Below are 26312 nucleotides of genomic sequence, written 5' to 3'. Positions count from 1 at the left end.
GAGCTGGTTGTGTTCTGCACAGCCCAGGAGCTTCAAATGCCTCCTGACACCTGTGGCTCACCACAGCCCGGGTGCCCATAGCCCCAGTGGGGCTGCAGTGGCAAAGAGCCCCCGTGCCCTCCTGGTAAAGGGCTGCCAAAGAGCCCCGTGAGTGATGCTCGGGATACCACCCGTGGTCTGGCGCGTGACTACAGGAGAGCGGGGCTCCCTCCACACAGGCACCACCGTCCCTGGAAGGGGGAATGATGGGCACCCAGGTGACTGGGGCCGGCGGACGGGTCCCGGTGCCTCGGCACGAGCCCGGGGCTCCCTGCTGAGGGGGTCACACACCGGCTGTCCCTCGCCCAGAACCGCTCAACGCGAGCCACGACCCTTCCTGTGAGGGGGCAGCGAGTCCCCTCGAGGCAGGAGCACCGCGGGACTCGACCCGCAGGCGTGAGGTGGCGCGGAGGCCGCCGGGGGGGCGGTGTCGGCGGTGCCGGTGTCGGGGCCGCCCGGGGCGCGGAGGGCGGAGCGCTGCCCGCGGCCGGTCCCACGTGCGGCGGCGCCGCTCCCCTCCCCCGCCGCGCACACAAAGCCGCCGCCGCGGCCGCGCTCCTTCCCCGCGCTCCGCCCCGCCCCGCCGCTCACCGCGCTCCGCCGCTTGGCCCGGTCCGGCCCCGCCGCCTGCACCGGCCGCCCCCGCCCGCCGCGCCGCGCCGCCCGGGGCGCTCAGCGCCGGCCCCCGCCGGGCCGTCCCGCCGCCACCGCCGCCATGAGCGCAGGGCCGAGCGCCGCCCGTCACGGCCGGGGCGGGCCCGCGCAGGCGGGCAGCGCGCGCGGGGCGGGGCGGCCGCGGGCAGGTGCCGCCTCACGGCCCGCACCGGCCGGAGGGGCCGGGCGCGCGCGGGGCGGGGGCTCCCTCAGGGCGGAGCGGCCGAGCCCCGGGGGGCTGCGAGCCCCGGCCGCGCCACCCCCGCCGCGGGCGAGCACGGGCTGTGGGCAGGGCGGGAGCTCGCCCGCGGCAGCGGAGAAACCGAGATGGGTGACGCGGTCGAGTTCCTATGTGGAGAGATGAATGCAAGTGACTTGATCCTGACCTGTTGCCTGGAACAACCGTGTTTTAGCGTGTAAAAAGATTTGAGGAAGACTTTTAATGTGGAGGATATTTCACGAAAGGAAGATCGAGGTGCTGCAGTGTGTCCAGGGAATGGCAACGGAGCTGGGGAAGGGGCTGGAGCACGAGCCGGAGGAGGAGCAGCTGAGGGAGCTGGGGGTGTTTAGCCTGGAGCAAAGGAGGCTCAGGGGGGATCTTATCGCTCCCTACGAGGTTGTAAGGAGGTGGGGGTCGGACCTGCTTCCAGGGAACAAGGGACAGGATGAGAGGACATAGCCTTAAGCTGTGCCAGTGGAGAGTCAGGTTGGACATTAGGAAGAAATTCTTCACAGAAAGGGTGATTAGACATTGGAATGGGCTCCCCGGGGAGCTGGTGGAGTCACCTTCCCTGAGGGTCTTTTAAGGAAAGACTGAATGTGGCACTTAGTGCTGTGGTCTAGTTGTCAAGGTGATGTTCAGTCATAGGTTGGACTCGATGATCTCTGAGGTCCTTTCAGCCGAATGGATTCTGTGTTTCTATGATTAGCAAAAGAAAAGACCCAAGAAAGGAGTCCTGGGCTGATTGGATTGAGGTGCAGGATAGTAGGAGCCCACAGCATGGGCCAGGATGGGAGGTCTGGCCTACCCTTAGATAGGCTTCAAAAAACCTTTATACCATATTTAGTGCTTGTAATACTTCGTATTCTCTCAAATCAGAGCTAAACTAGTACAAATGAGTGCCGTTAACGCCATGGTTTCTGCTTGGTTCTGGCCAGGCTGCAATACCTCTGTCAGGCACAGCTAATGGCATTAATGCTATGGCCTGTGGCAGTCTCATGCTTTATGCAGTGAGCCCTGAATCAGCATAAATTAACCTGTTCACTCATGAATTTGCAAACTTATTTATGAGGCCACTGATTAGCAAGTTTATGCTGAATGTTCAAAGCTTAACCCTTAAAGTCCTTTTTTCTTCTGATTTCAGGATCACTACTATCCTTTTTGACACTACTAGCGTTTCTGCCAGGCAACAAATGTGAAGTATGGCAGATTGATGGAGACTGTTCTTAAATTAGTATCCTGCTCACCAGGAGTGACTATAAGGTAGTTCAATTTTATTTTCTTCCTTATTTCTGCTTAATGGAAAGAGGAAGAAGCTGTTGTTAGAATAGTGCCACTAGTTGACTATGCTTAAGACTTAAAATATCTTAAGGTGGGCTTTCCAGCTCTCAAAAATATTTCCATTGCTTTGCAGTCTGTGGATTCTCTTTAATTTTTTTTTTTTTTTTTTTTTTGCAGGTTACTTCTTTCTGAAGTAAGCTGAGCTTCTGCAAGCATTGAACTTGATTGGAAGCTGCTTTTGGCACTCCAGCCAAGAGCCACTCTGGGGCTGTACCCAAGCCTGGCCAGACTGCAGAACTGCAGCAGGCACTGCTAGCCTGCCACATTTTCAGTCGTGCTCTACCAGTCTTGCTCCTGCTCTGCCATGTGTGCGTGGGATCTTGAAATGGCCACGCGTCTAATTTTAGGAGAATAAACCTTCTACAGGATTCTTTCCAACCTGTTTTGCCAGTCACCTTCCCAATATTTTACCTTTTCCCAATTTCCCATGCTGGGCTTGTCTTCCAAGTCCATTCACATTCTTTTCTCATCAGAATACCCAGTACTAACCAATATTTCAACATCCCACCCCCTGCTTTTTACTTTCGCCAGTTTTCTTTCAAGTTTACTCCTCTGTGCAGCCTCCAGCTTGCCTTTATTCCCCTTGGTAGCAAGTTCTATGTTGAGGACAGAAAGATGAAGAGGAAAAACACCTGGACTGGGAGACAGGAGCAGAGATCAATGGAGAGAGACTGCACAAGGGGTAGAATCCAACAAGGTAAGTGACCCCAAAAAACCAGGAGGGAGTGTCCCTCCTTGTACCACCAACCTCCCCCCCTCCCCCAGAACTTCTCCTGAACTAAATAAACCACAGTGAACTATTCAAAAGGCAAATGTTTATTAGATACACTGAACTTAAAAAAACTTTCAAAGAATTATGCAAGAAGTATATTTAAATATAACAGGTGTTACTGCAATTGTGCTACATTACAAAATCACTTTTCAACTGTCAGCACAATCTGAAGACCTTAATGTTATATGCGAGATCCATTACATTGACTCTGGCACACAGTAAGTGGTCTGAGCTTTCCTGTTCAAATGTCATTTGTGCTGCACCAGGCTGTTCTTGAGGGCAAGATCAGCTCTCTGTGGAACTACAGCTTTTATGTTTTAGTAAATAAAGGAACTGGCAAGGAATAACAAGAACTGCTGTTTTCCTCAGCAAAAAAAGGAAAATCCAAATATGATTTCATGTGAAAATATCATATGAGTAATAGTTCAGGAGGTAAACTCTCTTTCCATGGGCAAGTAGTTCCTATTAATCTGACTCCAAAGTGCTACAGGTGCACCAAAAGGAGAACGACTCATAGGTCCAGCATTTACACAGACGAAACAGTACATTACATTCAAGTCTCTTGATTTGCTTATTGCCATGCTGCACCACATTATTGCTTCTTATTTTGTATCTTGAACAAGAGGTTGATGACTTCAGAGAGTTCAGAAATATCACAGAGGCTACTGACTAATACAAGAAACTGTACATGTTAAAGACAGGAAGTCAAAGACTAAACTCAGTCCTTTGTCGCTGAGGTGTGCTGGAAACAAAAAGAAAAAACCAAATACTGATTTCCCTAGATGAAATCTGCCGTAGCACTGCAATAATGGAAGCATTCTATGTATATTCTAAACAAGAAGTTTAACTGTTCTAATTAATGAATGGCAATATTTATTTCTCCTATGAAGACATTTAACAGTCTGGACAGTAAGACAAATCATAATGAAGGTAACAAACTGGGAGGAGTAATCCAAGCTTTTTTTCACAATAGATAAAAATACAGGTGAATTCAAGGCACGGGTATTTTCAAAATTAACACACAGTATTTTCTTTGGAGCTAATAATACAAACTAAGCCCTAATTACTAACAAGCTGTACACAGGGCCTTTATGTGCATCACTTGTAACAGCACTATCAGAAAGTGATCACAAAATTATTCACATACAGATGTGCACATAAACATATAAGCTTAGACTGGATCTCTACAGTAGAAAAAAAGAAATATTCCTGTAAATAGCTTACAGTTCTTAGACAGTAATGTTAACATGAACTTGTGTGTAATGCTGCTTAGAGAAGACGGCTGACACAGAGGCAGCATGCAGAGAACATGGAGTCACAGCTGGTTTGGGCTTGGTGGGAGGCTGCTGGTTTGTGGCAATGCTCACAGCACTGACACAATCATGATCCATTTTAATTAATGCCATCTGAAATAATTCCATACTGAGGAAACTTGTGTGTTAAACAAATTTTACAAAACCTAAAACACTGCTTGGCCTCCAACCAGATAGCAGGTTTCTGCTTAGAAAGTTCATCTTAGCCTGTAGGCTCCTTTTCTGAATATACGGTGCTCAGATTTTTTTTTTAATCAGGCACAACAAATAATTTCATTTGTAATTTCTTGTGTACGTGAGACTACATTCAGATGAAAATATTCATTGTGCCTCACAGTCATCAAGCCTTGTGAGTTTCTTAATGCTCTTGAATTGGTTTTTGCCATCTTCAGTGGTAAAAAAGAGCCCCACATCTACTTGTCTAGTTGGGCAATTCAGAAAAATGAACCCCTGGCTTTCCTGAGTATCGCTGCTAGCAGACCATAAGCATATCTGCATCTTTATTGCTCCAGCTGAGTTCAGTGAATTTACAAATAGGAAACATTTTTACCACCTGAGTTTCAGCATCTGGAATTACAAACTTATGAGCATCCAGAACACCTTGGTTTCAACAAGCCCAGCCAAACTACAACCCCCAAACACACTGGGTCTGCTCCTGCCATCTCTGAGCCCACTCCAATGCATTTCTCTTGTCTCTGCTCTTTGGAGGTGGACTAAGCTCGGGCTCTGCTGACCAGCACCCCACTGTGCCTCAGGCAGGGGGAAACATCACGTCACAGGCAGTGAGTGGGCCTGCTTCTTGTTCTGTCCTTGCAGCAAGTCAAAGAAAAACAGGATAAACAAAGTGTTTACCAAAGATAATGAGGTGAACTCAACTATTTTGAGGATGAAATTGAACAGGCAGTATCATCCAAGCACAGGTGACCAAAGCTTCCTCTGAATCTCTGTTGAGGTGAGCATTTCCTCTTCCTCTATCATCAGCCTCTCTCAAAACTTTGCAATGTTAAAAATACTATTTAAAAAGCTTCAGTAAATTATGATAAGTGTCTATATCAACATAATATGCTTTAGTATCTCTGCTTCAAGAGAGTACAAACAAAGCAATCTTTGATGAGAACTGCATTGGTGCCAATTAAAAAATAACAATACAATCTGGACCCCTTGGTGCTGGAGGGAAAAGGACAGTGCCCAATCTCCCAAATGCATACCAGACACACAGTATAAAATGATTTATCTGATGGTACACATGGAAGAGATTCTACAAATTATGCCTACTTAACCATTACCAAGGAGGGAGCCTACAGGTACAACTACATGACTACCAGGCAATGTACCAGTGGCTGATGGCTGTAGAAGGGGAATGCTTCAGCCAGAAGCCAAGGGCTAGAGGCTGCAGGTGGTGCAGTGATCAGTAAGTGATTCAGAACCTTCCAGAAGCCTGGCTGCAAGAAAGCATCAACTGTCTTTTCAATTAACATCACACTGCTAAGAACAGAAGTGGACATCAAAACACAGAAGAAAAATACTCATTTTTGTTTAGCAGAGTAAAGACAACTCCTGGAATTTATTTTTCAGGTGTGACTTGGAGATGCTTGAGCCCTCATATGTATGGTTGGACTGAAGTTACATCTTTGTGCCAGTGCTCTAGAGCTACTAAACCTACTACCATTTATGATGGAAATATTTTGATTATAGTAGATGACATTAATAATTTTCTCTCCTAGCTGAGACAAAGGAAAAAACTAAAACCAACTTGCTGCTCAAGCCCATAAACTGCAAGCATCTAGATATGCATAAGAGTGAGAGTTTAAATCTTGGAATTCATCTGTATCTAAGTGAAATGCATTGGAGAACAAGTGGCTCAGGAATGCGACTTCCAAATTAATACATCCTTCTAGAAAAATGGTACATTTTCATTAAATCAAGGTCAAATTGTTCTTTTCTAGTACATCTAAAAATAATTGTTGTTACAGAGCAGGCCAGAAGTGCAAATTATTTACAGAGTTAACAAGCAAGAAGAAAAACTCGCTGCCCATTTTAAAGAAATCATTGCATAAGTAACTGACATTTAGCAGTGCTCCACACCTGTAACTGTTCAGCTTTGAGACAGGTTCTCAAGAACTGTAAGCAGAAGTTTTCTGCATCTACACTTCTGCATTTACTGGTTCATTAAACACTATCATTTTCAAAAATATGTAACAGTACATAGATTTTTAAGAAAAGACAACTAAACTATAAAATGAATCTTCAAAACCATGGAAAGCAGTATCTTGTTATTTACAGAGTAGTGCAGTATTATAAACAGAGATTAAATGACACTGTTCTACACCTACAGAATAAGGACTGTTTAAAAACAGTATAGCATGACAACATTACAAGTCTGAATACAAACAAGAGGAAATAAAGGAGAGGGTATTTTTCAAATTGCATCTCTAAGTAAGTGCTCCTATAGTCTTTGACATTTTCATTTACAATGATGGCACAAGCTATATACACTGTTAGTACATAAAAATCAGTTACAGGGCAATTACCATTGCAATCAACAGACCTTATTTACAGGTACTGAAATTGCCACTCCGAAGTAAAACTTGGTGAGCAGAAGCAGATGAAACTTAGAAAAGGATTAATTTATCTGATTCATTTGTCTTACATTACACCAAGGGATTTTCTTTTTAGGGCAATGTGAAAGTACATGCTCAGGGACTGACCTCCTGATTGCATATCAGTGATGTAATGATTTGTATTTTATCAGTATTCTTACCATATCCAAAACAGTGTTTGGTATTCAGCCAGAAACTGAAATTTGTGTCCTTTCCTGAGGTTACAAGTTAATGCATCCTGAAGTACAGCTCCCAGTGCTCTTTAAAAGTCATGACCATGTTACTGAAAATGGTGACTCCCAGTTTGGCATAGCTTCACTGAGGGTCAGAATTTCCATCTCATGAAGAAATAGTCTGGGAAAACAGATGAGGAAAGTGCAGTGGAACAAACAACGTTCCAGAGATGGTGCTTGTTTTCACCCTCCTGAGCAAGCACAGAGACCAGAACCCCGAGGCCAGGGCTGGCTGTGCAGGGGTTTCATGGGGTTTTTCTGCCCTGGCACTGACCAACTTCCCTACTGGCTGCTGTCCTCAGAATTCCTTTGAAAGGCAGTTCCTGAGGTTTTTGGTGATTTACAGGAAATTGGTACACAGACGATATTCATTTTCCAACTCTCAAGTGCTATTTCAGTTTTTATGAACTTTGTGCCTCAACTGTACAACTGTGTACTGGAAATAAGGAGTCCTAGTACAGAAATCTAGGGAGGACATAAAGAAATACCTTTACTGCAAAAAACTCGACCCAATAATGGTGGTGCATCAAAATACAGGTGCTTCCTAGGCTTCAAAATTGTCCAAAACATGTCATATGGCTACATGGACAGGTCCACAGATATTTTTCTGGTGAAAGGAGGGACCTTTCCAGAACTTCTTTATCTGTGGCCAAGCAGCTTATACAGTGGTTTAACTGTGCTACAGTAAGTGATTGTCTGAAGAAAAGCCAAGAAATACTTGGTGGATACTCTGCCATCTCTGCAGATGAGACAGCCAAAATACTAATTTATAGCTGTAGGGCACAAAGGCAAGTCCCCACCTCTGTCATAAGGTAATTTTCAGAAAACTGGGAGAATCCAGAGTTCAACATCCTTTATTTCTTAAATAGTTTAGACATTGCAGTGAGCAAAGAGTGAACCCAGTAATTTTCCAGCCTTCACCCACACTATTCAAAAAGGTAAAAACTGGGATTCAAACTTTGCCTCACAGATGCATGCCTGAACCCACTGGTTTTTCCATGTCATGTAGCCTTGTACTTCTTTGCTGGATATTTATCAACACTGTGAATAAGTTCCACAGGGTTAAGGTACATTACCATCACTGCAGACTGTTGTAGTGGTTCACCAAACCACCAGTTTCTCCTTCAGAACAAAGCATTCCTCAAAGATTCTCGTATTTGTCCAATGTAGCTTGTTTTGTTGGCGTTTTGGTTTGGTTTTTTGGTGAGTTCTTTTGTTTGTTTGTTTTTTTAAATTCCAACCCATGCGTGACCTGACAAAAAATCTACTTGGTTAAGCCAAGTAATCCACTTGTAAGAACAATGCATATGAATTAGAATTGAGCTTTTTAAATTGCAGAAAATTATCCTAGATGATTCTTTGGGATTTACTTGCAGATGTTAATTTTTCCCATTAGCAGAACTGGAAACACCTTGCAGATATTGCTTTTAAGACACAGGCACAAATGCTGAAGGCACTTTCCCCAAAAGCTTTTCAAGATTTTAATTACCAATCATACACAGGGCAAACTTTCCGACCACCAGTACAATGTACTGCTCTCATATCAGAGCCCACAGCAGATGTAACTGAACTCTGGTTACTGGATAGGTTTGTAGACTTGTTTGGTAAGTTAAATTAACCCTTTTTCTAAAGGCACAGGATATAATTTTCATATGACACTTAGGCAGGGAATTCCCACTTCAGGAATCTTTAAAAAGCCTGTCTTGCAGCAGACCACCGGATTCATTCTTCTTCTTTTTTCAAGAAAAAAAAAAATTACAGTTTAAAGCCTTTTTCATTATATCTATGAATGGTCACACAGCCATGATACGATACTGGCCTGGGCATGGCTGCTACTCCTGTGATAATGCCCGTTGCAGGGTCATAACAGAGAATAGTGTCTGTGGCTTCACCATTTTCCCGTCTTCCACCAAGGATATAGATTTTTCCATTACACACAGACATGCCACAATTCTCCTGTTTCAAGAAAACACAAGGGAATACACAATTATTTCAAAAGCAAGACTAGATTCATGCGTGTCTGCCCCAGTGCAGGAGGGCAGCACTGTAGACTGCCTTTTGTAAACAGCCTGGCCTATACTATTCCCTCCTGAAAGGGCCAGTGCAGAAAGGACAAAAATTAGGGCAAGCAGCAGCACAAGCCTACAGGAAAGACTATTTCAGGTCTAAGCATTTACTACATGTAGCTCAGACAAAGGAAACAATGGAATACAACTGAACACTGTACTTACCATTTAAAGATCTGAGATAGGGAAAGGAGGAGAGAACAAAGGTTTTCACAAGAGGGACCACAGTAGGTACTATTAATGCAAAGAATGGAAACAAGGAGAAGCAACTTAGAGGAATAACAGATAATGAAGAGGGATGTAAATGGGGAGAGGAAAAAAGGCATGACTAAAAAGAGTGCACAAGGAAAGACAGTGCTATGTCTTACTTGAAACAGAGATAGGATTTTATTTCTTCCTTAAAAGCAGGCATGGAAAAAATACTCAGTTAAATAGAGAACACAGATTAAAACAGAGGAACAGAAGGAAGGCTGGGAAAAAAGAACAAACTTCTCTTAAGGTAATATCACAGAGTGTGTGACTGGTGTTTTAGAAACATGGGGAAATGTAACTGCTACACACACACTTCACTACTGAGAGGACACATGTTCAAACCCTGCTCAGTATCCCGTATGTGGAAGTGATAGAGCTCTCACTGCTGAAGTCAGCTGCTTTCTGTGCTATACAGTGGGGCTTTTTTACACTGTAAAAACAGCCTTCCTAACAGTATTTCCTGTTACATTGAAAGGCTTTAATCAATTATAAGGAAATTAATTCCTTCAGTCTAAAGGAAAACATGCAACAGAAGGTAATTTCTGTACAATGAAATCATCATCCACTATACTGTTCTTAACCGTACCAGCTCTCAAGCAGAGTCTGGAATGGCTAACACCTAGTGACACCTAGCTGAAAAGCTACTGGTTTAGAAACTTCCTCTTCTGTGAGGTTGAGTTACGGAGATGAAGAGGTAAAGCAAGAATGAAATCAGAGATGCAATTTTATCAGGGTTAAGCAAATGTATGCTTATTTAATGCCAAGATAACAACATCAAAAACTACCTTTCAGCTGTCTACAGGTTTTTGATTGGTAATTACCTGTCTGCTGAATGTGTTCTGTACATGCATCCAGTAGTCCTCGATCGGGTCATAGCAGTAAATGGCTTTGGTGAGCCCACCAGCAACGTAGATCAGGTTGTTCAGGGACACAGCCGTGATACATCTCTTGGCAATGGGGATGGTTGCACGGAGCAACCAGGAATTGGTATCAGGATCATACGACTGAACCTGGAAGGAAGGACAGCCCCTTCAGATTGAAAGCCCAACTTAAGCAACAGCCTAGCATGCCCACACAGATTATACAAGGAGAGACAAAGCAGCAGTACCGCCCCAAAAAACCAGAGTCAATGTAAATGCAGATCCATACATCAATAATTTATATATATGCACAATATTTGACATTGTTCGTGTCATTGGCTTCACAAGTTCTGTGAATTCTTCAATGTGAGTGTTCGGAAAACAATGTATCCATGAGAAAAGACCCCAGTAACAGTGTATCATATCACTCAATTAACATTTTCTACTCCGTATTTTTTTATTAGAATAATCCCACACTCCATCCAGCAAAAAACAGTTCAAGCAGATCTCCTGTAGGATCTGGTTTTAAACCAGCAATTCTGTTTGCTGTGGATAGAAGATGCAACCCAACACAGCTAACTGACCTTGTCAGAACAGGTGTTGTCATCAGGGCCACCTCCAATGACAAAGAGTTTGCCAACACAGCTGGTGACAGCTGGGGAGCTCACAGCCTCCTTTAGGGGAGCCACCTCAGTCCAGCGATTGGAGAACGAGTCGTAGCACTCCACACTGCTCAGGCGGTTCTGCCCATCGTATCCTCCGACCACATACACCTGCACAAAGTGGTGGAAACTACCATCATTTCGTGTTTACAGTAGGTACTACATTTAAATATAAAATTAAATTGATTTAAAGCTAATTTGCTAGGTTTGTCAAGGGATGCATTCCTCAAATTTTTAATTTATACACAGGAGGAGAAGAATATGGTGTAAAAATAAAAGGTAAGGACTCCCTGGAGAGTTCCATTCAGTCACATGAGGAATGACACTGCAAACACACACCAAAGCATAGTATTATTAATACTGCAGTAGAAGCTTCCTATTTGAATAGCATTTGTTAGAAAAGGCATTTCTCTGTATTCCTCTTTTTTTACATAACATTCAACAACAACAGCAGCAGCAAACGCCCAGCTGAGTTTATCTTTGCTTTTTGGCATTTTGCTTTTTCCCTACTTGCTTACAGAAGTATTTCCTCCTCTCAGTTCGTAAACTTTACTTTCTTGTCCCTTCTTTCATATTTAGGAAGCAGAGCTCCTTCCTATTAGTGTCTACCTTCTGCCCTCTGCTTGCTTAGCTGCACGTTTCATCTCTAAGGAGATCAAGTGACACCACATGCACATCTTTTCTAACTTCCACTAAGCGAGTCCCAACTAGGGGTTTCATGTTGAGGCACATATCCCTTCAACATACAGAAAAACCTCCCATTTCCACAATCCATGGGTTTGCTTAACTTCAATATAAAACATTAAATAAAACTGCTGACATTCAGAGTAGTATCAGTTTCTGTTAATAACTACAGTAACTGTTAGGCAGCACTTTAGAAGCCCAGGCAAATCGAGACGCTTCTTTGCTTCCCAAAAAATTGCTTCTTGGAAATAAGCCACTTCAGTGATGAAAAAAAAAACTTCAAAAAATAAATGACTGAGCAGCAAGATGATTTTCATGTCCGTGGGTAGTGTCTGATGAAGAACCTAATTGTTTAAATTGTTTAAAATAATTATTTGAAAATACATATTTTTTAAATAATTTGATATTAAATACAAAGTAATGCTTAAGTGTTTTCTCCACTGTTTTCTTATATACAGCAAACATTCCCACTGTAAAAAAAATAAATATACTTCTCTTACTTTACCCAGAAGAACAGCCATTTTATGTCTCCATCTGCCTTTATTTAAGGAGGCAACTCTGATCCAAATGTTAAGTTGAGAGTTATAAATCCATACATCCCGGCTATTAATTCTTCCACCTTTAAAATGAAACATATGCCAATTTGAGTAATTACTGAATAGGTAATGCTAACTATTAACATGCCACCCTAGAGTGGGCAATGAAAACTTTATATCCCTTTTTGGGATGTAATAAGGATCTACCAGTATTTATACATTACACTGAAAAAGTAAGTTGCAGTGGCTTTCGAAGATGAAATCACACAGTAAGTTGTTTTCCTCATGCTTTCCTTTCCCATAACGCTGAGATCACACTAGATTATTTCTAGAAGTTGGAAGGCATTTTAATGGCTTTTGCCCAAGCTCTTCAGATTTCCTGTAGTGTCACTACCCGGGTGAGACCCTTGAAATCCCATGCCTGGGGCACATCCCTCCCACCCACTGCTCCTCTGCCTGCCCTGTGAGCATCTCTTTCATTTCACACTTTGTTCAAATGATAGGCACACACACCTGAGGAGAGGATTTCTTTGGTTAAACCAACACACACTGGTGTCTAAACCATCAGCTGCACCCTGTCATTGTTGCTTGCTGAAGGACTGAATATGCTGCTGGGAAAAGTCTGCTTGGGATTTTTTGTCTGTAGTTTTCCCAGCTGTTGCTGCACACAGGCTCCTGCTGTATTTTAAAGCAGCTGTAAGCCGGTCTCTTTAAATACAATTGATGTCCTGGAATCAGCTGTAAAAAACTGCAGATTCATGCCAAACAAAAACTCCAGAAAACACTTTTGTTTATAGTAAGATTGTGCTGGGGCTGGTGTTCACAGCAGAAAGTGACTTTCAGTTGAGCTTCTGGAAGTTCACAGTACAAAGATCTGCCACACCATTTAAAAAGCAAACCAAAACAAACACACCCCACAAACAGCAACAAAATGAAAACCAACCAACCAAAGAAAGAACTCTTGAATTTTTTATGACTATTCACCTGAAACAAGAATATCATTCCGCAGAGCACACACCGCATACTCAGACTTGGTAAACTCTGGAAGTTTAGCCAGTGACTTCCACTCTCCTGTCACAGGATCATAGCATTCCGTGTATGGCAAATTAAACCCTCCAACTCGTTCACATCCTCCAACAACAACTATCACCTCAGAATAACCAGTTGATCTAAAAAAGTGAACACAGAAAATTAAGATGTAGGAGATATTTATTAGTACATGGAGGCCACACAACATTATCTTCAAACTGTATGAAAATCAGAAAAAATACTATTTAGCTTTAACTTCCACAACAATGAAAAAAGAAAATAGAAGAAAGTCATTTAGTAAATGGGTTTTCACCCTTTCCAGCTGTCTCATTACACAGCAAGTTACCACACTGACAGGTGCCCTGCATAAGCGGTGGAGTTGCACTGCACAATGTTCTGTGTAAAAACCATGTAATTAAATAACACAGAAAGCCCTTACTCTAATAATATTTTTCCTTTGACTGTACACCTAGATCCAAAACAGAGTTCAAGCAGGGCCGGAGACAATGAGATGAGCGATCTGTTTCACAACGAAATCAGACTTCATTCCCCTCCCAAGCTTTACAAAATTAATAGTACTTTACATCCCTAAATATTCCAAGTGTTTAAAAGCAGAAGGAATGTAGTCACCAAAATAAGGAAAACCAAAAAGACCTTAGAGCCAATGCACAGTAAAACAGAAAACAGCAGCGACAGGAGGAAACATTAAAGAATACTGAAATAATAAGTCAAACCTAAAACCAAAAACTAAAACTCAGTGTTATAAAACTCAGGAATAAATTAGGCATTAGACAGTCTGCAATGTACCCAAATAGACCTTTAAGTTCTATTCCACACACTCATCCTCCTTCTACTAACCAGATGCTTCTGCATTATACATATTCAATATTCACAGCAGTAACAAAACTTACCCAACAAAAATTAATCCACGTTTGAATGTAGAGAATGAACCAACTACCTCTGATGTGCAAATCAAACCGCGACCACCTTTATTCCTCCTTTCAGACTTAAAATTTCTTGTCAGCGTTTGTCAAACTCCTATCTTTTCAGGGCATTTTTAAAATAAAGCACTTTGCACTGACATAGTTATTTCAAGGACAGCTGTCAGTTAAGCAAAACTGAATGCAGGACTGATTTTATTTTTGATGAGCCTTTTTGTTGTGTTGTGCTTTGTACTGTGATCCCACTGTGAATAGGTATCTCATAGAACAGACATTCATATCATTGCTGAGTACTGCAGTCTTCTCTCAATAATAATGTAAAAAAGTTATTAATGGATTTGAGGTAAAAGTTGCATGACCTGTCCCTAAAATTCCTAACATGAACTTATCACATATTCACCTATAAATCCTGATGAGGCTTTCCCTGTTTTGAAACATCATGAATAAAACTAGTTAGCCCTTCTATCTCCTTGTCACCACACACCATATTGAAATATTCCTTACATGTTTCCACTCAGAATATTGTAAACAGGCAAAGGCAATGCTAAATGGTAACATCCTATAGGATGATATAAATGAGATGTGTCTGAGGAATGGCACTTACGCACCTGAACCTGTCAGAAGAAACTCTTGTCAGCTGCTCAGCTTTGAAGTCATGCTCCTCCTTGGTTTCTATATATTTACTGTTTACTGGTTTTTGCTTTTTTGAGGAACAACTCTGAAAAGAATCTCTCAAAGGGTAAGAGAGGGGAAGTTCCTGTGCCAACAAAGCATTACCCAGGAAAAGAACTTCCATAAAAGCAAGACACTCATCTCATAATTTGCCTTAGAAGCAAGCCCAAAGACACCAGCTGACTGTGTACAAAGAGGTTTGTCTGTGTTACTTTATAGATTAGAATTAAGGTCTCCATTTGCTCACTGAAAAGATGACTGTGCCAGATTATCAATCTTTGGTTTAAATATATATGAACTGAAAATCTTTGCTCAGAGAGAGCTCTTTATGAATTGCTGTGATGGAGTTTTTCAAGAAAATATTCATTTAGCACAATATTTCAAATCCAAAGAGAACAAAAAATTTTCCTAACATTTTAGTACCTATATGACCATATTCTTTCTTCCCTTAAGAAAAATTTTCTCCATTATATTTCCTAGAACAATTCTTGCACTGTGCAGGTTTTATGGTTAGTTTCACTTCCCCCCCCCCCCGCCCAAATGACAGAGGGCACATCCATTTTTTAAAAAGGTAAAATGTGGTAGGAATACACAAAAAGAACATCCAGGCAAAGGCTAATTCCAGAAAAGAACTACGGATATACTTAAATGAAGGTTAGAAAAAACTGTTGACCTCGACCAGGAAGCTTTTTCTTGTAGCCCTCAGAAGAAACAGTGTGAGCAAAGTAACACAGGCGCTAAAACAGGCTCTAAAGACTCCAGGAGACATTATCCCACCAAGAACAGGTGCATTAAATAGAAAAGAGGGAGTGGAAGACAACAGTGTCATACGATTCCATGCATTCCCAAAAGCAGACTTTCCAGGGATCCTGAGCTGCACACACATCTCTTGGTGAGGTGAGAACACCAACCAGCACAGCATGAGCTAGACAGAAGAACTTTCAGTAGTTCAAACAAATTACATTCAAAACCATGGTAAGTTCAGAAAATAAATTACACAAACCTTTTTCTTTCTCACTGTTCAATCAATTTTGGGTAGTAAATGAGGCAGCAGACAAAATGTAAAGTGAAATAGAAACCCATCTCTAAGTGGGAAAAATAAGGGACTACATTAAAGTTTTCCAAAGGCAATGAAAAAGGACATGTCAAAATGTATAAACATCATAACTTCTAGCTAAAGAGGACGCTCATGGATTGTTACCAGACAGCTTAACAGAAGCTCTGATGAAGAGTCTGAAGATAACTCAAAGCACGCAACAGGAAGAGCCCCTCCAGTTTTGGGTATGGAAACGTGATCCTGCTCACTGCTTGGACTCAGCTTGGAGATTTCATGTGTAACACAACCAGGAGGGACAGGACAGGCTTACAGGGAGCAGGAGATTTTGCCTTAAGATGTCACTGTGTTGTTACAAGTCCATAACTGAAAGCTCTTTCACAAAGACCTGCATTTGCCAACGATGCCTTAGTGGCAAAGGGAACAGTTATGCCACACTTCAAACATTTATTTACTTCAGGTAACTCTTCACTGGCTTCAAAAAGAAAAAAAAAAATCAACTTGTGAATTGCAATGTAGTCTGTTCTTTGAAAAACAAGCAGAACCCACTGCAGCCATAGGTGCATCCATAGCCATACAACCAATCACAATTTATTTCCCAAAGTTTCAGTAAAAGCACTGATGTGGGAATTTTTTATCCTGTAGCCTGTCTCCTTTTAGAAACAGTTTATATAGAAAAGAAGGAATTTTATATAGAAAATTGCAGGAAGGCGAGCAAAAAGAAAAAGAGTTCTCCATCGTCCTCTCTTCCCCAAGGCCCCTCAAAATGCCCAGAAAAGGTGTGATGAAAACATGGGGGAAGGGGGACCTGGCAACTACTTTAAAACATGATCTCTTTTTGCTATAGGCAACAGAAACAAATAGACAACAGAAACAAATGACAAAGAACTATTCCATGAATGTAATATAGAAAAGGGGAAAAAATTCCTGCTGGGAGGCCAGCCAGTTTTTCTGTTTGTAAATTACTTCTCTTGTTCCTGCCTACTCAAACTCCCACTGCAGTTTAATAAAGTCAGCAATAAAACCAAGAGTCCCCCTTGCTTCAGAAATCACCTGTATTAGGCAAGATACTTCATTTGCAAACTGGAGGACCATTCTGGGGATGCTCAGATTCTCAAGCACATACACCCCACACACTGACAAAACTTCTGAGTGTATTTGCCTTCCTCAGCCAATTAAATAAGAAAAGGAGAACAAACACCAAACCAAATACTGCAGCTTGCAGCCCCCTCCAGCTGTCTGAATTCCCATGGTCCCTGCCTCAGGCCCAGACTGAGAAACAATCACTGCAGGAATTTCCTAACTGCTGGGTCCAAACGCTTGCAAAGACCCCCCACAGCAGTGCACAGCTTAGAAAGCCTGGGAGCAGGGCTGCAAGGACTTTTAAGAAGAGTTTCTTCTCTCATGGCAGGACTGGAAACTGGAAAGCCACTAATGGGGCAAACATTGCCAAGTATTTTTTTTCCCCTTAAGCAAGCCTTTAACACCTGCCAAAAAAATAAAGGCTCCCTGCACAGTCACTGTACAGCAACCACATATGAGTAAGAGTAAACAAAGAGGAGTAACTCCTAACACAATCTCTTTGTCTAGACCATCATTGCATCACCTTAACATAACACGATTTTATAAAAAACAGCTTAAATCAGCTGGAGTTAACTATGAACTATTGTGTCTACTATCATTGACATGAGGCTGGGAAAATATTTTTCAGGAAAAAAAGAATCATAATAGCCATTGCTCATAAATGCCACTAATGGATTCTTCCTCATTTCTTCTTGCAACCTCAGTCACCTATTTGTGTAACACATTATTAAGTGGCAGCCATTCTGAATTATTAAAATGTCACCGAATGAGCATGAAATACTTCAGGAACTGTTTCATGATTCTTTAAAAATACAATATTTGGTTTCTTTGCAGTTAAGAACCAGTTGTTCTTCTGTCTAATACAAATACATGTGCTACTCCATCTGTAAAATATTTGTGATGTAGCAAGGAAATGCTCTGAATACATAATACCCCCATCCACATCCTTTGTGGTGTGCTGTACATTTACATGACTGTTACAAAAAGAAAGATGGGGAAATTGAGTGGTTTACCTGCCACAGCACAGTAAGCTCTCTTCAAGACACTGCTATTATATGAACTACCTTAAGATCTCCCCTAGCAAACATTAACCTTAAGAAAGTATTTTACTTGCAAGGTAATATAACTTCACTTACCTTTTCTCAGAGCAATGAAGTGGTCTGTGCAAAAAGAGTCATTTATGCACATTCTCAAGAGACATGTGAGCTTCACGCATGTGGGGAAGTACAGAAGCGTAACTGCAGCAGCTCCAGAATTTAGCAAAGTACAATTATCTGCAAGAGATTTTTCTCCAGGCATGTGTATATCAAACATCTGTACATCAAATTATGTCCTTCTGCAGAAAAAAAGGTTAAAAACATTTCCTCACCTGCGTGGCCTAGTTCTGGGAGACATCATCTCGTTTCCAAGGATATGGTATCGCCTGGCTTCGTGCAGCAGCTGATAGCACTCTGGGGAATTCTGAATCAGCTGGTCCACCTCCACAGTCTGAACAAAGTAGTTGGGGTGCAAGAGAGGGAGCCTGACATGCGTCAGGAGTTCGTGGAGCACCGGCCGGCGCAGCTCGACCGCGCGGTACACCCAGCGCATCACGGCCTCGAACACCATCTCCTCCTTACTGATCACCAGCTCGTCACTGCAAATGTAATCAATAAGCTCGTCCTTCCCCAGTTCCAGGAATTCTTCGTGCTGGGACACATCCTCAAACGTCTGCAGCGCGAAATTCCTGCACTTGGTGAACAGTGTCTTGAGCGAGTGCGTATCTGCGAAGCGCTGGATGCCCAAGCAATTGCAAGGATCCAGCTGCTCCTCCAGGAACTTGGCACAGGCATCGCGCAGAACGCTGATCTGGAAGAGACTCGACGTTTCGAAGAGATACTGCACGTTCTCCGTCGTGATTTTCACCTTGCCTGTGTACACGTACTGTAAAAAGCAATCCATGGCTTCGGCAAAAATGCCATTGATCTCCACCAGCATCTCTCTGCTCTCCCTGTGGTCGTTGCAGAACATGGCTCTGAAGTAGCTGCTGCAGGCCGAGAGGACGGCACGGTGGCAGGGAAACTCCCGGCCCTCCACACAGATGATGACATCTGTGAACAGCCGGCTGTCTCGGAATTCATTGAAGATCTGGAGAATGCTTTCTGCGTGGGATGATCCCGAGGAGAAGTCGAAAAACTCAGGGCCTGACAACGATTTTGGGTCCATTTCAAAAACTTTCCGCTTGGTTGCAGGGGAATCTCGTATCCCACTATCCTCTCTATTCAGTCTGCGTCCCAATATTAGTACCATTGTTACATCAGTTGGCTATAGAGTCATTGAGAAAAATTCACAGAGGTTCTCCTTCTCAGTGCAACGATCTGAAAAATTAAAACACTTCAGTATTCAGTCTGGCACACTCTTGGCTTCATCACAGGAATTAGACAAGATACTTGTTTGCTCACCCTAAGAACTGCTGAAATTGTTGACCTTTCTTGGAGGTGGTACAGGGCAAATCAGTGTGCACCTTGCCCAGGGCAGTGCAGCTCTATCTGCCACATGTTAAATGCAAAATATACCCAGAAAACAGCTGTCCTGGATGGCAATTTCTGAACGTCCCAGCACCACTGGTACTGCATTAGTTTGCAAGATAAAAAACCTCAAGATCTCAGCTCCAGCAAATCAACTGGCTGACAGAAGCCAAAGATTTCCTGGATAATGATCCAGAGCTTGAACTTTTCCCTTTTTTCAGTGTGATCCTCACTTCAGCTAGAGCCTCCAAAGTACTAATATAACACCACTAGTCAAAAGGGGGGGGGAAGACTGAAATTCTAAAAGCAAAAATTTAATAATCACTCCATTTTCATTAGGAAGTCTATCATAATGAAGTCTTTTAACACTAGTGTTAAATAACAATCTGTGATCTCCACAAATAACCTTGATTGTAAGTTTTTACCTGTTCATTCATAACACCTACAAATTAGTTCACTGATAATCTGTGACTTGATTAAAAATTAATATACTAGCACACAAAACAGAATGAAAGATGAACGAGATTTGTTTGTGTAAAACTACTGGAAATATGAACAAAGGGCAACTTGCTGAGGACAGGGAGATTTTCTGTTTCCAAAATACTACTGGCAAATAATTATTAGCTGAAGTTTTTGCTTGAACACCTTCCAGTTTCAAGTACAAGTATAAAGGTTCCTCCCAGCACGCAAACACACACTCACATTATCAGAGCACTGAAGTTGCAAAAATCAAATACTCAAACGTTTGCACATGCCAATATTAAAGTGTGTAAGTGAAGAAAATGCAGCTGACTTTGCAAATAGCGCATGTTAGAGGTAGTGAGAGCAACCAATCTACCACAACAGGGCTTTTTGCCTTTCCCGAGCTTAAAAATGACCTGGATGAATGTACACCAAGACACACTGAGGCAGCAAGAGGCAGGCAAAGCACCCTCTCGGGCCTGGCATTGGTACAAGTCCAAATGCTTGTAATATTTATTTGTATGTCTAAAAGGCCACAAATGAATTATTTTCAAGTTTATGGAAATTTTTTTCATGCCTCCCAAAGGCTTTATTCAGTTTCCCAGACTGCACAGTCAGGAAACACCAGCTCCTCACAGCAACTTCATTTCCTGATGAGCTCCCATCCTTAGAGCTGCAATTACCCAGTCCCAGACTGGCCACGTCATCACTTAATATAGAACACAATAAACGAGCTTTTTTTAAACAGCCTTTTTACACAGCACCTTTAAAAGGCACCATCTGAACAAAGAGCAAGGAAAGAATGCGTGCTGTACCTTATTCATTGAGAAAAGAGGTTCTAAAACGATCATGTTCCAAACAAAATTTTTTACACAAATTTACATGGTAGATTCTTGGTATAGGGCTCATTTACCCTACAAAATACTTTAATTTGACTTAAAATAGGACCAGTTGTCACTCTGATGCCTGAAAAACACTGTTGCAATGAGCCTATCTAATAACTGATTGCCTCAGAGAAACTAATGAGACACAAATGGACAATCTGATCTGTAGCTGACATTCTATCCACTGTATTGCACAATTACTTCACCCTGTAATGACACAGGCCTGACAAAAAACAACACCAACAACCGCCCCCAGCACCTCACCAGCTCTGCTGCTAAAATCCTACCCCCTAAATTGAATTTCATCTGCAACTAACTACATATTACTAGCATGAGAAAGTAGGCAGAAACAAAGCAGCACCAGCAAAGGGAAATATAACAATGCAAATAAAAATATAAACACTAAAGGCTGAATTCCAGTCTCACAGATTTAAATCAGATGAATTTCACAAAAGCTAATGGACCTTTTCCAAAGAAAGTTAGCCTGAAATGAGAAGCAAGACCCTGACACATTGCATAAAAGGGCAAAGCACAGCAACTAAGTAAAAATTCTTTAAGATATCTTTCTCATTATGTGAGAAGTTAAGACAGCACTGTATTATGCAATCACTAATAACCAGAAACAAGGGCTCTGGGTTACAACTGCTCACTGAAGGAAGCAATGTCTTCCTTATGCTTGGAACATCACAAAATTAGTGGTCAGCAAATGATTTTTTTTTAATGTCCTAATGATTTAAAGAAATGGGAGAACAAAAAAAAAATCCAGAGTAAAAACTAATCAAGGGGATAACTATCATACATTCACAAATAAGATACTAAAAAGGAGAAAGAATTCCACGTCACTGCAGAACTTACTGGTTTTGTTTTTTGTACTTTCCTTCAATTTCTGCCCAGTTAATTACTTCTGCAGGTTTGTTTCAGCAAAACAATTTCACAAGCCTATCAGTAACAGTGTCACATGTTCAGCTCTATCACATATACATGCTGCCTTCCTGCAAATCTTGCTCTGGCAGTTTTAAAATGTCACCTTCCAGCTGCCTGCCCCAAAGTGGGAAAGGCAGAGGAGAACCTGTGCCTGAGGCTGAGCTGGGGAAACACGGCAAGACAGACCTGTCAGCACCTTTCCTGTATGCAGAGGTACTTATATGCCTTACCTGCCTACAGGCCCTGCACTGTAAAACACCAGTCATTTAGAGAATTTAACACTCATATCTCTCCAGTAAGTTTAAACAAAGCAAAATACATTTTTTTTCCAAAGACAAGTATTGGGAATTATTTGATCAAAGAGAAAAAAAAAATACAAAATCTACTGGATTGCTTGTCTGAGCAAGGGTCAACAAGGATGGATCTTAAGCATTCAGAGTCTGCCCATTTGAAAAACTGGAAAGGAAAAGAAGATCACACTTGCAATCAACAGGTTTTGAAAACACTTTACAAACACAGAGATGGCTCTGACATGGATGTTACCTCACGCACATATTTCTGAATTAAGCTGGGTTCACCATGAGTTCAGGTTCCTCTATTTCCTTCACCTACACTGTAGGCTTGTCTACACAAGTTGTTCCTCAGAAATACCCTACGAGCCCAATTCAGAGGCTGGTAAAAGAGCTCATAAAACGTTTGCCCTGACACCTTCTATCAGTAAATCCTCTTATGCAAAATACTTTTATGTTGCACTAAACTCCTCCTTCCTCTACTGCCAAACCGTCCTGTGTGTTACCCCCGCTCCCTTCACCCACAGCTCTGCCAGCAGCTGGGTTTCTGTGACCTGTGTGTCACTGAGCTCCCTGGGCGAGGCCCTTCAGCAATACCTTGTCACCAGCTGTGCCTGAGCTCTGCCTCCAGAGCTTGCCCTCGGGGTGCAGTTTCCGAGTACCTGAGGCTGCGCTGGGCTTCTGCGGCTGCCAGTGGAGGTGACGTCCGGCCTGTGCCCACTGCTCCCAGCACCGGCGCTCGCCTGGCGTGGCTGGACCGCTGACCGCCTGTGAGGGGAGAAAAGGAGGCGCTGGGAAGGGGCGGGGAAGGGCAGAGCCAGCAGCACAAGACGGGTCCTGCCTGCTGTCACCTGGTGCGGTGTGAGCAGCAGCACCCCCCGGTAGATAACAAGCAAGCCGAACACCCCTGAGAAACGAAACCCAACTATGGCAACGGTGTTTTCATTCCGAGGCCTGGGAACTGCAGCTCAGGTTTGGCCAGTTCCGGGTATTTTGTGATTGGAGATAAGGCGGTCGGCAGGCTCGCTTCACCTCAGGTGTGTGGTTAGCACAGTCAGAGAGAACAAACTCCCCACGGCAGCAGCCTGGCCAAACCACAGCACGTGCTCTTTTTGTTTTGAAAGGAAGACGGGGGTGGGGAAAAAAAAGCATAACCCTTCCCTCTAATAAAATACAAACACAACATTTAGCTTTCTTTCGTCTTTTTTTTTTTGTGATTTATGAAAAAGACCAAGAGGCTGTTGGTTTTATAGAAGTCTTTTTAAAATAAAAATTCTTGGTTTACAACAGATATCGAAGATCTGAATGTCTAAGATGAAGTCTTTAAGAATACCGATTAACTAGTAAGCAAGAATTCATAGTGATCAAACTGATTGACATGGTAAGACTTAGTTGAACTGCAGAAGTTTTTATTCTCATGTAAGACACTATTTTGACTTTTAAAAAAGAAAGAATATCAAAATTCAATAGTAATCCAAGCTAATGACACACACACAAAAAAGCCTTAAGTGCCCTCAAAAGTCACCCAGCAAAAAACAGGAACTGATTTGGAAATGACAGTCATCATTATTATGTAAAACAAAACAAAAACAAGCATCGAAAAGGGACACCTTAAAACTGCAGAGCCCTTTATGGGCCGTTTTGTAAGCCAAAACATCCCTCAGAAAGGCACACATCCACTGAAGTGGGGAAAAAAAGGAGGGGAAAAAAGCACACTGCGCAGTATTATTCATGTATGGGGAAGAAACCGCAAAAAAGTCACAATCCTTCCCCTTTGGGAAGGATTCAGAAGTAATCCAGATTTTGCTAAAGCAAACCAAACCAGAGCCTGAGCCCCGGCCGCAGTGTCCCCAAGGCTCTCGGGGTTCAGCCAGATGCCAGCACACCTGACACCGGGCAGTGCCCATCGGGCTGGAGCGCGGCCCGGCCGCCCGAGCGACCGGGAACCCAGCCGGGAAAGCTGCAGAACGGACCCGCCCGTGCCCAGCCCCGGTACAGCCGGGCAAGGAGCCCGCGGGAGCTGCCGCGGCTCCATCCCAGGGCGTTGCAGCCGCTCCCGCAAGGAACAGCGCAGCACCGAAACCGAGCAAAGGCAAGGAAAGCGCGGCCGGAGGCGCCGGCACAAAATGGCTCCTTCCGTCCCGCCCTCCAGCTCACCTTCACCCCGGGCCGCCCGGCGCGGCCCCCCCGCGCCCCGGCCAATCCGCGCCCGCGGCCCCGCCTCCCCCCGCCCGCCCGGCCAACCCGCGCCCGCGGGGGGCTCGGGGCAGACCCGCGTTACGAAACGGCCGCGGGGGCACCGCGCGCCCCCTGCCCGCTCTGCCCGACGGGACGGGAGCGCAGCGCCCGCCTGCCGACACCGGTGCGCGCACGGGGCCGGGGGGGGAACAACAGCAGCACCACCGCACGCCACAGGACACACACCGCCCTGGGTCCCGGGGCTCCGGCGCTGCCAACAGCCCTCCTCCACCGTGGCACCGCCGCTGCGCGCTGCCCGCAGAGCCGCGGACGCGCTGTCCCTGCCGCCGCGACTAACGGTGCCGGCCTACCCCGCGTCTCGGCCCCGCGCCCCGGCTGTCCCGCAGTGGCCTCCCCACCCTCCCCGGGCGTTCCCGGCCCGCCGCGGGGCATCGCACCCCTCGCCCCGCGCCCTCACAGCCGGGAGCGCGCCCCTCCGCCCCGCACTCACAGCCGGGAGTGCGCCCTGCCGCGCTGCGCCCCGCGGGAGCCGCCGCCGCCGGGGTTGAGTCGGGTGCGTGGACGCAGAGCGGTGCGATGCGGAGCGATGCGGAGCGATGCGGAGCGATGCGGAGCGATGCGGAGCGATGCGGCGCGCTCGGGCCTCTCCGCCGCCGGCGGTCGCGCTGCCAGCGCCGCTCAAAACAAAGGGGCTGGCGGGGCATGTGACCTCCGAGCCACCGCACATGATGTCACCGGCTCCGCGCGGCCCTGGGAGCTGTAGTTCTGCCGCCCCGCCCGGAGACGGCCCCGCTGCTGGGCGGCCGTCAGCGTCCCGGGAGGAGTCGGGGACAAACGGCGGGAACGGGAGAGCCTCGGTGGCAGCAGCGATGGACGGCAGCGGCTTCCGTCGCTGCGAGCTCTTGCCATCGCCGTCCCTTTGCCGGGGCTGGGAGAGCACACCCCCTGGGTGCCGGGACCGGGGGGAGAACACCCCGCGTACCCCCCGAGTATACCCGACCCACCCCACCCCACCCCGTGAGCAGAAGCTTCGCGTGCATGGAAGCAAGCGGTGCATCGGGACGGCACCTTCCACTGGGACAGTCCCTTGTGCCAGCTCTGGGGAGCTCTACTGAAGCCCTCCAGCAAGAGCCGTCTCCCAAACTGAAAGCAACACCCTGTCTTGGGGTAGGTGTTCAGCCTACATGACCGAAACAAAAACTATTACGTGAAAAAAATTAACCAAGATAGAATCTTTGTCTACCTGAGCTACAGCTCCACCCAATTAATTCAGAATTTCCAGTTCCTCTTCAACAGTAACACAAAACAGTGTCCCTGTCCCTGCTGACCACGGAAAGCCAAGGTCATCTTTAAGCTGAGACACGGAGAGCTCTGCTGTCACAGCTGGGGGTCGCAGTGGTGGCAGCCACTCAACAGCAAATATAAAAGCAGGACCCTGGTGTCATCGCCCTGCAATTTCATGAGCAGGTCTGAGCCTGTCCTGGAGCCCACATTCACTTAATATCCAAAGTATTTGGACACTGGCCCATGCTCCAACACAGGCTGGTGGAACATGCCTGGGAGTATGGAAATTTATTTTTGTTCTGCCCTTTAGCATAAGCAAACTTGCAAGCCCATAATGCAGAGTAGCGAGCCGAGGGCAGGGACGTGCATGCTTAAATTAAGATCATTACCTGGTACTAAATGAGGCCTTATGCAACGTCGTGGAGCTGATGTAGGCAGGTAACTGGCTGTGTTCTCCTTCCTAGAAAGATGACCTCCCCCTCTGGCCCCTTACTGCCAAGGGAAAGGAAGAAATACAGGTTCTTCTATTAGCTCCCCACTACTTTACTCTCCTAAATGTTGGATATCAATCCCAGGCATAGTATATCTTTACCTTTTGGTGAACCTCCCAATCTTCTGATCCCAGGATATTCCCTCTTGGGCCCTTCCCGGGAAGCGTACCCAGCCGTGTGCTCTTGGCAGTAGCTGACTGTTCTCTGTCACTGAAACCTGAAGAGCAGCAGTGTGTACTCAGGACTCCAGGACTGACCCC

At 44.5% G+C, this 26312-nt stretch overlaps 2 protein-coding genes and 1 long non-coding RNA gene across 9 annotated transcripts in view; 1 reads left to right on the top strand and 2 right to left on the bottom strand.

Moving 5' to 3' along the window:
* The window catches only part of YEATS2 (YEATS domain containing 2), a 49127-nt gene extending 48436 nt beyond the window's left edge, over window positions 1–691 (bottom strand). For all 5 annotated transcript variants that reach the window (XR_011152902.1, XM_069025107.1, XM_069025108.1 and 2 more), the window contains exon 1: window positions 631–691. The gene's annotated coding sequence lies outside the window, so the exon portion shown is untranslated. The remainder of the gene's footprint in view (window positions 1–630) is intronic.
* A 358-nt stretch (window positions 692–1049) lies between these two features.
* Window positions 1050–2986, top strand: LOC138114990 (uncharacterized). The gene is made up of 3 exons (XR_011152903.1): window positions 1050–1168; window positions 2058–2176; window positions 2372–2986. It is a non-coding gene; the product is annotated as an uncharacterized lncRNA (long non-coding RNA).
* Window positions 2987–3052: 66 nt separating this feature from the next.
* Window positions 3053–25203, bottom strand: KLHL24 (kelch like family member 24). Of its 3 annotated transcripts, none has more exons than XM_069024956.1 (8): window positions 24768–25203; window positions 22676–22846; window positions 18381–19368; window positions 13217–13401; window positions 12197–12315; window positions 10935–11123; window positions 10312–10500; window positions 3053–9128 (listed from the first exon to the last, which is right to left on the bottom strand). In XM_069024956.1, exons 3-8 carry the CDS (start codon window positions 19298–19300, stop codon window positions 8928–8930), a joined length of 1803 nt encoding a protein of 600 aa, XP_068881057.1. In that variant the 5' UTR covers window positions 19301–19368; window positions 22676–22846; window positions 24768–25203; the 3' UTR covers window positions 3053–8927. The 3 variants fall into 3 exon arrangements, with proteins under 3 accessions (XP_068881057.1, XP_068881058.1, XP_068881060.1); XM_069024957.1 differs by having other exon boundaries at window positions 22741–22846; XM_069024959.1 differs by lacking the exons at window positions 18381–19368; window positions 22676–22846; window positions 24768–25203 and adding an exon at window positions 14811–15390.
* Between the last annotated feature and the right edge of the window lie 1109 nt (window positions 25204–26312).

Source organism: Aphelocoma coerulescens, chromosome 9, assembly GCF_041296385.1.
Source record: "Aphelocoma coerulescens isolate FSJ_1873_10779 chromosome 9, UR_Acoe_1.0, whole genome shotgun sequence".
NCBI lineage: Eukaryota > Metazoa > Chordata > Aves > Passeriformes > Corvidae > Aphelocoma > Aphelocoma coerulescens.
This window is presented reverse-complemented; position numbering and strand designations above follow the sequence as displayed.

Excerpts from the sequence above, each read along its gene's own strand:
- KLHL24 (XM_069024956.1), bottom strand. The coding sequence starts at position 19,300 with ATGGTACTAATATTGGGACGCAGACTGAATAGAGAGGATAGTGGGATA. Across the intron at positions 12,316-13,216 it reads GAATGATATTCTTGTTTCAG|GTGGAAGAATTAATAGCCGG; the intron begins GTGAATAGTCAT and ends TTCATTTTAAAG. Across the intron at positions 10,501-10,934 it reads ACAACACCTGTTCTGACAAG|GTTCAGTCGTATGATCCTGA; the intron begins GTCAGTTAGCTG and ends CCTTCCTTCCAG.